The sequence below is a fragment of the Branchiostoma belcheri genome, unplaced genomic scaffold (genome assembly GCF_001625305.1).
Source record: "Branchiostoma belcheri isolate BF01 breed outbred unplaced genomic scaffold, Haploidv18h27 scaffold22, whole genome shotgun sequence".
NCBI classification, from domain to species: Eukaryota; Metazoa; Chordata; class Leptocardii; order Amphioxiformes; family Branchiostomatidae; genus Branchiostoma; species Branchiostoma belcheri.
This window is the reverse complement of record NW_017803713.1, coordinates 2,278,403-2,288,675: the sequence shown is the minus strand read 5'-3', so window position 1 is coordinate 2,288,675 and position 10,273 is coordinate 2,278,403. Positions and strand designations below refer to the sequence as shown.

General features: G+C 45.3%; 2 protein-coding genes across 4 annotated transcripts in view; one reads left to right on the top strand and one right to left on the bottom strand.

Annotated features, from left to right (window-relative positions):
• Positions 1-5,173, bottom strand: part of LOC109470238 (collagen alpha-1(III) chain-like) — an 8,579-nt gene extending 3,406 nt beyond the window's left edge. Inside the window, exons 1-4 of the mRNA XM_019769082.1 lie at positions 1,984-5,173; positions 1,520-1,674; positions 923-1,050; positions 469-639 (exon numbers count right to left, since the gene is read on the bottom strand). Coding sequence (XP_019624641.1) covers positions 469-639; positions 923-1,050; positions 1,520-1,674; positions 1,984-5,156 — 3,627 coding nt within the window. The 5' untranslated portion in view covers positions 5,157-5,173. The remainder of the gene's footprint in view (positions 1-468; positions 640-922; positions 1,051-1,519; positions 1,675-1,983) is intronic.
• Positions 5,174-5,217: 44 nt separating this feature from the next.
• On the top strand, positions 5,218-10,256 carry LOC109470255 (tryptophan--tRNA ligase, cytoplasmic-like). Of its 3 annotated transcripts, none has more exons than XM_019769122.1 (10): positions 5,218-5,319; positions 5,734-5,954; positions 6,214-6,322; positions 6,789-6,908; positions 7,056-7,238; positions 7,546-7,646; positions 7,797-7,909; positions 8,122-8,295; positions 8,696-8,836; positions 9,212-10,256. In XM_019769122.1, the coding sequence occupies exons 2-10, from the start codon at positions 5,807-5,809 to the stop codon at positions 9,368-9,370; spliced, it is 1,248 nt and encodes a 415-aa protein (XP_019624681.1). In that variant the 5' UTR covers positions 5,218-5,319; positions 5,734-5,806; the 3' UTR covers positions 9,371-10,256. The 3 variants fall into 3 exon arrangements, with proteins under 3 accessions (XP_019624681.1, XP_019624682.1, XP_019624680.1); XM_019769123.1 differs by having other exon boundaries at positions 5,226-5,323; XM_019769121.1 differs by lacking the exon at positions 5,218-5,319 and adding an exon at positions 5,568-5,634.
• The last annotated feature ends 17 nt before the right edge of the window (positions 10,257-10,273 follow it).

The window sequence follows — 10,273 nt, the reverse complement described above, 5'->3', positions numbered from 1 at the left end:
GCTATGTTTTGGGTGAGCCATGACTCTGTACCTGCTACTATATCTGGCTTGTAAGTGTCAACTACTGTCGCCAGTTCAGCTGTTTTGTTCCGCACACTCTGACAGTTTACTAGCAGAAGTTTACTTTTAGATCTCTTGTGACTATGACCCCTCGTTTGAAAATTACCCTGCTTTGATTTAAGTGGAGTGGATGTAGCCGTTGGGATTTCGTCTGGTAAACTTGAGTCCGAACTCAGCGTGTCAAATGAGTTTACTGAATGGAATGTTTCATCAGTGATATCGAATATGGCCGATGCCAATATGGCCGATTTGTCAAACATTTACAGAGTGTTGAAAGTGACTTTTGAGTTATCTTCTATACATTTGATATACTTCACCTGTATCTAATAGATGGTTACCGGTAAATGCTCATAAAAAGCCTTACATCCCTATAATGCCATATTATTAAGACAGTAGGAATTGTCTTACATGAAATATCTGGTTGGACAGCTTGGCTCCGGAGTTGAAGTCCCACACCATGATCGTCTTGTCAGCCGAGTCTCTTGCCACAACATCGGCACTGCTGAGGAACGAGCTCCCGCTCGGAAAGAACGCCAAGTCCAGAACAGAACCAAACTTGCATTTAAAATCTCGAACAGCCTGACAAGATCAAACATTTGAATGTGTAAGCAAATGTACTGTACTACAGGTAGTTTTGAAACTGTAACAATCACACAGAAAATGCCGAGATCAAATAAGGCAAACAGAGATGGTAGACATCACATCCTTACCCACACTACTTGGCAACCCTTCCTGACCCAAACACAAAAATACTAGCAGCAGCATTACAGATGTATGGCAATACCCCAATGCGTACATTGGAAAACAAAAAATACACAGACAGACAAGCCACACCTTCCCTGGGATGAAGCCATGATCTTACCTTGCCCGTCCTGCTGTCCCAGGCCTGTATGATGTCTGTGGACCCAGTTAGGAACAGGTTGTGTTCCTGGGGATGGACTCGTACAACTGTCACAAAATTGGAATGGGGGAATGTTGACACAGTCTGACCTGGAAAACAATACATACTGTTAGATAATGGGGCATGTGAATGTGATACAGATCAATGAAATCCATGTGTATCTTCTTTGTCTTGTTAGGCCAGATAAATGCAATGTGATCGGTGATATCTTGTAGATAGATCATTTTCCAATAGACATTTGATGATACATGGTTTATTTTTAATTCTCATCACAACGTCTACCTCCATGTCCAACTAAACCAAATACCGGTAAACAAAACAACATAGAAAAAGGGATATTTTATCAAGTAAGTGTGAATCTTCAAATACATGACCACTAACCACTAAGTCACAAGTTGAAATGTTGGGCTTCTAACTCCTCCATGCTACCCAACACTGTTCCAGTGTGTGTGTGTGTGTGGTTAGGGTTAAGGTACACTGTAGCCTGTGTACCTTTGGTGATAAGACATATTTGGAACAAATTTGGTGCCAAAAAAGCTACCTTAGCATTTTTCTCACCTGTCTGTGGATCAATAAGCTGAGCTGTTTTGTCAAAGCTGCAGCTCAGCACTTTCTTGTCTGTAGTCCACGCAGCCATCTTCACTCCTGCCCTGTGATTGGTCAGAGTTCGAACACACTTGGCATCTCCAATGGCATCCCAGACTCTGACAGTCCTACACATGGCGAGGAAAAATAGACGTCATAGTCGGTCATTAAAAAATGATGATCTAGATTGGAACTCATTATCATGAAATATGGTAAGGGTCTTTTTGTTGAATTGATTTGGACAATGCTTTGGAGTAGGATATGTCTCTTTAGTCATTTGACAAGTCATTTGATGTCACAAGATAAAGTACTGGTATGGCTTATGATGCTAACATCCTCATATATATAGTTTATGGGTATGATTATGCCATTCTTCAACAAGCACTACTGACTCCATAGTCTGATTTTTAGCCTCCAAACTGCATTGTCACCCTTACCTGTCCATGGAGGAAGACAGGAGAAGATGGCTACAGTCGGCCTTGCACCACTCCACAGTGTTCACCGGGCCTGTGTGGCCCTGCAGATCAACAAGTCTTTTCTCAGGAATCCTGCTGTGCACAGCCTTCCCCAGGGCAAACACAATTTTGGGGTATGGTTCAAATATATCCTGTACTGCGGCCATGGTTGTGTCTTGTAGCACCATGCCTGTGGGGCTGGGGTTAGTAGGCGACCCGTCCGGCTCTAGCCTGGCACGTTTGGGTGTGTAGGGACGAATACCAGGTCCACCATCTGGTGGAGAGAATTGGGAGTCATTGGAGGACATTCTCTTCATCCCACTGCCCTGTCCCTCAGGGGATCCAAAGTTCTGCTGCGACCAGTTCCCCCCTCCTTGGTTGTGTCCCTGAAACTGAGGTGGTGGTGGTGGACCTCTTGGTCCAGGGGAAGGGGATCCCCTTGGTCCAGGAGGGGTAGGTCCTCTTGGCCCTGTAGGAGACGGTCCCCTGGGCCCTGCAGATGGGGATCCTCTTGGGCCAGAATGAATGGACTCCTGCTCCCCTCTCTGTTCCCACTGCTGCTGGCCACCTTGGCCCTGAGCTTGTCGTAGATGGGATGAAGGTTGAACTTGGATGTCAAACAGAGATGGAGGGTTACCCTGGTGACTGCCTCCTCCTCCTGGAGGAGCTGCAGGATCCGGGAGCAGTGTTTTTGAAGTGCCCTCCTGGCCATCTGTGGTTTCTGATCCCCACTTTGTTCTGGACTTGGGTTGGTTCTGAGAATCACTTGTGCCTGTGCTACGGGGGGTCTCCCAGCGACTTTTCCTTCCATCCAAGTCTCCACTAGGTTTGCCCTGATCCCCATGTGAAGATGGGCCACCAGAGAACCTACTCCCTCTTCTCTCTTGCTGACTGTCACCCTGTCTATCTCTGGAGTCATGACTGAACCTGCTGGGGCGGCCATCTCTGTCTGATCTGCTGTCTCGATCTCTTCCCTCCCTTTCCGGCCTACCGTCCCTGCCAGACCTGTAGGGTGGTTGGTTTCTGTCTCGGCCCCATGATGACCCCCTTGAGTCATCGTCTTGTCCAAACCTGCTCCTCCTTCCCCCTCGGTCGTCCCTCCCTCCCCTGCCACCCCGTCCACCCCTGTCCCCCCGACCTCCTCGTTCACCTCTGGGCCCTCTTCCTTCTCTGCCATCATCACTGTCCTGATTTCCTCGTGACAACTGCTGCAGTTTGTTGAATCCTAAAGGAACGTAGTTTGCATTTCCCTTTTCATCTGAGCCTTTCTTTTTGTCTTTCTCTGATGGCGTGGGCCGTGAAGCTAGATGACTAGATGAAGCAGTTTGTGGAGCCTTGGACTCAGCAATCATCTTGAGCCTTTCTGCCAAGCTAAGAGCAGGTTTTGGTTTCTCCTCAGCAACTGGCTCTTCCTTCTTTTGAGGCTGTTCCGACTCCGGATCTTCCTCCTGATCATCCTGATCTTTGGGCCCACGGTTATCTCTCTGCCAAGGCTGTCCACTCCACCTGCTGTCTTTTCCTTCCTCTATAATTGGAGCTCTTCCCCTTGGCCCCTGTGGGCCAGGGTGTCGTGGCCTCTGGCTTGAATCCATTGGTCCAGGGAACCTCGATCTTGGTCCCTGATCCCCTGCTCCAGGGTTCCGTGGCCGTTGCCCCTGCTCCATGAGCCGAGGTCCTTGATCTGCTGAACCTGGAAACCGTGGCTGCTGTCCTTTATCCATCGGTGGGGGGTGGCGGGGTCGCTGGTCCATACCTCCGGGATGCCGCGGACGCTGTCCAAAATCCATAGGACCAGGATGCCTGTGCCGCGGTCTTTGATCCATTCCACCGGGATGCCGTGGTCTCTGGTCCATGGGTCCATGATGTCTTGGCCTTTGCCCTGGGTCCATTGGCCCTCGTGGACCACGTGGCCCATGATCCATTGGCCCAGGATGCCTCATCCGGGGTCCCTGGCCCATTGGAGGGGGATGACGGTGTCTCGGGCCATCCATGGGGCCACGGTGACGTGGGCGTTGCCCATGATCCATTGGGCCCATGTGCCTCATCCTCATCCTTGGGCCCTGGTCCATGGGGCCAGGTGGCCGTTGGCCAGGGTGCCAAGACTGCTGCCAATCTGGCCTTTGCCACTGATCCTGACCATTCAGTCCGGGTGGAGGGCCATGTGGTGGTGGCCCTTGTGGTGGTGGCCCCTGAGGAGGTGGCTTCTGTCCTGTGTCGCTTGTTACAGCTGGCGAAGGAGTCTGATAGCTGCCTTGCTGCTGGGTTTGTTGTTGTTTTTGTTGTCCAGTCTGTTCAGCAGTACCTTGCTGTTGTTGTTGCTGCTGCTGCCAGTTCTGCCATTGTTGACCCCATTGGCCCCACTGACCCATTGCCATGTTAGGGTCCTGATACCCCTGCCCTGCATAATACTGGCTCCATGCCTGTGGATCATACTGCTGGTAGTTCCACATGTTGTTCCACATCATGTTGGGGTCCATGTTTGCCTGGCCAGAGCTGGTGTCCTGCGAGCCAGCATGCCCCTGCCCAGCTGCACTAACCTGAGAATCTACGCTAGACGACGTTGCAGAGGTGGTTTGCGATTCAGACACTGATGTCTTTTCCTCTGGTTGTTGGCCGGTGGTAGAGGGTGAGGTCAGCTGGGCTGGTGGTGCACCTGTTGGGAGAGGGGGTTTCTCTGAGGGGGGTCCTGAGGGAGGAGGGGGCTGGGGAGTTACATCTGAGGTTGATGATGCAGTAACATTAGTGGTAGATTGTCCGACTGAACTTGTGAGTGGTGGAACAGGAGGTGGCTGCATGGATGCCTGTGTACCGTACTGTTGCTGCTGTCCGTACCCGGCATAGTAGTTCGCCCACTGTTGATAATCTCCCCATTGTCCGTAGGCCTGTGCGTACTGACTATAGTCGTACCCTTGCGGCCAAGTCTGCCCATAGCCTTGCTGGGCGTAACCCATCGCCTGCCAGTCATTTGAATATCCTGTCGGATTCTGAGCCTGGACATTGGTACTCTGGGTGACCTCTGCTGCGGCCACTTTGGCCTTCTTCCCGCCAGACTTGGAAGAAGCTCGCTTTGCAGATTTGGCTTGTCTTGCCGCGGAAGGTGGCCGCCCCTCCTCCTCGTCTGAACTGGAGCTCTCGTACTGTACAAGCGCGTTCATCGCAACAAACTCACGACCAGACGTATTCCCCAGAAATCAGAGGTCTTCTAGACAGTTGTTTTCACTGGATGTGTCCAGAATTGGTGCGGAAAAATCCCGAACACAAGTCGTCAAAATCGCCTGTCCATCACGGACGCCGCCATGATACTGCACACGGTGCATTGTGGGTGGGCTTACGATTTACTACAAGATCAAAATGGAAGAAACTATTCTCCAATTTAGGGATAGTATAGAATTATTTCTACAAAAGATTTCACCAACATAAAACTAAAAGGCCAAAAACAAATGCATTTATGAAGACTATTTAAAAAAATTATGTTGTAAAGGACAATGTGTTCTATCATACGGCCATTTATCAAACTCAAACCAGATATGTAATACATATTCACCTAAAAATTTAACATAGTTTCTTCCACCGGCACTTATTGCATGAGGCTTGTAAGAAGCAGTGCCCATGAGTGCTATTCTGGATATTACGGTGTGTGGAAGTCTTCTTGCCTTATGTTTCGAGCTTTTCGGTTGTGTTTCATTGTAAGCCGTCTCATTTCCATTGTTTTTTCTCATGATCTCCCACTAGCACGTGAAGAAACCCGGTGTTGAAGCGTCCACCTTGCAAGAGGGGAGCACGTTGTGAAATTTCATCACTCAATATGGCAGAGGAAGCAGTTCCGGGTGTGGAGAACCTGAAGCTTCAGGATGGACAGATCCCACCAGAGGAGGAGGCTGAGGACCAGCTGATCACGCCATGGGAAGTCACGTCAGGAAGCCAAAAAGGTGTCAACTATGACAAGCTAATCGGTAAGTTTCTCTCCCTCTCTCTCTCTCTTTCTCTCTCTCTCTCTCTCTCTCTCTCTCTCTGTGTGTGTTAGGCTTGTTGTTGCAGTCAGGAGGATTTTGTCAATTTGAAGCAGGAGACCTGACATTTTAGATATTAGTATGATTTCTTCACAACCAAAAAATTGAAAATTGAAATTTTCTTTGTACAAAATATATAAAAGAAAAAGAAGAGGCTCCTCCTCAATATAGTTTTTGTATTCTCACATATCTCTGCCTGTAGCCCAGTTTGGGAGCACAAAGATTGAGCAAGACCTGATTGACAGGATTGTGAGAGTGACAGGAAAGCCAGCCCATCATCTGCTGACTAGAGGCATGATCTTTTCACACAGGTGAGCACAGCTTTCTGAAACTGTTTAACGTCACATCTTTGTGATATTGTGACACTATGATTGATAGTATGAACATCAGTTATGGCTAGCAACCAACTGTGGACTGATTTACATTTCCTACATGTGATCATGAAGCGTCAGACCATTTTCAACTCAGACCAGTAACCTTGCACCAACACCATTGACCATTGTTATGACTTAGGACCCAGGTGTCGATCCACCCTGGCCTGATGAGCATTCAACCTCCTTGGTCTGAGTTGACAATGGTCCAACTCGTCTAACATCCTTCCTGCAGTTGTGCATAGTGAGGAACAATTATGTTACAATACTGTTCACTCATGGACATGACATACTGATAACATGTCGTTATTTTACATCCATGCCACTCATTTCAATCAAGATCAATTAGTTTTTTTACATTTCGTTTAATTAGAATACATGTATATTAATTTTCTTGCTCATGCAGGGATGTCAACCTGATCCTAGATGCCTATGAAAAAGGGAAGCCATTTTTCCTGTACACAGGCAGAGGACCATCATCAGAGGCAATGCACGTGGGACATCTTATTCCCTTCATGATTACCAAGTACGAAGAATTCTTATTTTACTGTAGGTTTGTGTCCTGTGACTCTTGCCTTAAATGTTACATATAATGGCTAATGGCAGTTACTGAAGATGTATTTTTTTATGTGTGACACAGCCGCACCATCTTGCATTTGTGTGTTACTTCCAGGTGGTTACAGGACATTTTTGATGTTCCCCTGGTGATCCAGCTGACTGATGATGAGAAGTTTCTGTGGAAGGACCTGTCTGCAGAGGAGGCCAGGAGACTGGCCAATGAGAATGCTAAGGATATCATCGCCCTGGGCTTCGATGTTGACAAGACCTTCATTTTCTCAGACATGGACTACATCGGGTTAGATTTCACTCATATACAGCTTCACTAAAATGGGTTAGATGTTGACTTCTGAGAAATTTGTACCTCTATCTGTCTTATGCAAATAGTCAGCAGGACAGAATATTTATTAACCAAACACAAAGACCTTTCTGACACACTTAATTTTTACACTAAACAACTAAAAAAACTAAAATATTTCAGGTCTTTCCATTTGAACTACCTCATGTTTTGTAAATAGCAGTCAAGTTGATCTAAAAAGGAACATTTGTGGTAATCTCCAAGGAGATCTTTTGGTATGTTATATTGATAATTCTATCTTGTTTAGGTCTTCACCAGATTTCTACCGTACTATGCTGAAGGTTCAGAAATGTGTCACCTTTAACCAAGTCAAGGGAATCTTTGGCTTTGGGGACAGCACATGTATAGGTAAGCAGTCTTTCATGATACATTGTATCTACAATGTATCAAGAAAAAAATTGTCACAATTTTGGCCTGTGCTTTCATAAATCATGATTTTTGTTACTCCCAACAGTTGTCACATATTCTGTACATTTTGTGTGTTTCCTTTGTTTCCAGGAAAGATCAGTTTCCCATCCATCCAGGCAGCCCCGTCCTTCAGCTCATCCTTCCCACAAATCTTTGGGGGTAGAAAAGATATCCAGTGTCTCATTCCCTGTGCCATTGACCAGGTGAGTCCTGGGGAAATGAACTGTCCAGATTTGTGCTGCTGTGATTGCCAGGTGCTGTAGCAAGTAAGTAGTAGTGGTTGAAGCAGTGGATGGAGGCCAGCACTTGATATTAGCCAGCAACTAAGTTTTGCAATGATATCAAAGAACAGTACAGTGAATATGTTTAGGAAAATTGCGATACAGCCTTGTGAAACTTTTTTATTGTTCCTCAGGACCCATACTTCAGAATGACCCGTGATGTGGCACCCCGCCTGGGCTTCCCCAAGCCTGCCCTGCTCCACACCACGTTCCTGCCTGCTTTGCAGGGGGCCATGACCAAGATGAGTGCCAGCGATGCTGTCTCATCCATCTACCTTACAGATACCAATGCACAGATCAAGAAGAAGGTGTGGAATCACATCAACTCTATTTGTATGTGTAAGCTGTGTGGCTCCTGCAGAGAGAAAAAGCTTTGTTCACTGAAATCCTCCTCTTGGAGTTTTTAAAATCAAAACTTTGCACTTGTTGTTCTACATAGTCAATGAAATCACCATAATATCTAGACTCTATAGGCTATTTGCAACATAAGTATTATCTGCCATGCTGGTTAGCTGAACCTGAGAGAGTCAGACTTATGAATATGCATGTGTATAATGCGACTTCACCTTGTTATTGCATATTGGTATACGAGTAACGTTACATGAACAAGTTTACCTGGCAACCTCCAGGTTAACCATCCAGCATGATAGACAATACTGCCATCATAGTCACATGAGTGCAAACCCCTTGTACAAATCTCTTCCACAGATCAATAAGTATGCGTTCTCTGGAGGGCAGGCGACAGTGGAGGAGCACCGCAGACTGGGAGGGAATGTGGACGTGGATGTGTCCTACATGTATTTAACCTTCTTCATGGAGGATGACGACAAACTGCAGCAGATAAGAGAGGTGAGATCTGCTTAGTTCAGTTATGTCTGACCTACATTACTGTAAAACTGAATATTCCTGACACTGGTCACTTTATACTGGAAAAATCTGAATTACAAGGACACCAAACCCAACATGTTAACTTGTTACTGAATGAAAATTTATAATGTATACAAGGGCAAGCTTCCTTTTACTTGGTGGCATCGATATGTCTACAATTTCCTATATACCTATGAAGATATTTGACTTCAGATATTTTCCAGAAAGTTTACATTTCTTGTGAATTTTTAAGTGACAACAGGTTTGCAGATTGTGAACCCTGTCCCTAAATACAAGGGCCAGAGGGAATTTCCTATCTTAAAATCAATGACACTCAAATGTAATTCCTTGTTCTAGGCTTACTCCAGTGGCAACATGCTGACTGGAGAGCTGAAGAAAGAATTGATCGGAATCCTGCAGAAGGTCGTGTCTGACCACATAGAGAGGAGAAAACAGGTCACTGACGAAACCGTCAAGGAGTTCATGACACCAAGGAAGTTGAAGTATAATTATTGAGCATGGAATAATGTTTAAAATTATCCTTTAGTATAAGGATATGACACTTGGGAAATCTGCACAAAAAATTATTCTCCAAAAGTCAAATGTCTTCCTGTAAATGAAAACAGTTGTGTATGTTGTTACTTAAGTGTTGTAGATGACTACACTAATAACAGTATGGAAGAGTCTCTACAGAGTCCATTATTTCACCATATGTACTAGTAGTTTATACATGCACATGTATCCTTAATGGTGCACTTCAAAGTATCAGGTGTAACAAAAAGCTATGTGTGATACAAACCAAACAAATATTGATATGAAGAAGCAATTTTATCGGTCTTGCTGTATTGGTATTAGTCAAATTCAGTCACTTAGTATCTGTATTGAAAAAGAATACATACTTTTGGATTCAGTAAAATTAAAATCCTTACTATGTATTTTAATTGGAGAGAAATACCTCAGCATGTGTTACAACTTCAAGATATGAAAAATTCAGTTTATCACCATCCAGCCTCAAGTTTCACGGCTTCTTTGCATTGCAATAATAGTCGATTCTAATCGGAAATTAGAACTGTAGGATGGTGCCCTTTTCATTTGTAAGGTAGCAGATGACTGGCTATGATATAATTTTAATGATGTATTGTTTGACAAAAAAATCTTTTATTTGCCATGTATGTACTGTATCTGCTTGGAAAGTAAGTTGAACGTATGGATAGAGGATTTCATAGAAATTTCTCTGTTGTATGTAACAGTTAATGTTACACGTATACCGGTATGTAAATTATGAGAATGTGGTTATCCCTATACACCTGTAATATGTCTGCATGACACCAGGCCATAGCAGCATTACATACATGCTTCCCGAATATAGGCAAGAACAAATAAAGAAACTAAGTCTTGAAAACATTCTGTACTGTTTCT

What these genes read in the sequence shown, in the direction of transcription:
- LOC109470255 (XM_019769122.1), top strand. Translation starts at nt 5,807, where the DNA reads ATGGCAGAGGAAGCAGTTCCGGGTGTGGAGAACCTGAAGCTTCAGGAT. An exon ending in TGGGGACAGCACATGTATAG is followed by an intron (nt 7,647 to 7,796) that starts GTAAGCAGTCTT and finishes CTTTGTTTCCAG; the next exon opens with GAAAGATCAGTTTCCCATCC. An exon ending in AACTGCAGCAGATAAGAGAG is followed by an intron (nt 8,837 to 9,211) that starts GTGAGATCTGCT and finishes TCCTTGTTCTAG; the next exon opens with GCTTACTCCAGTGGCAACAT.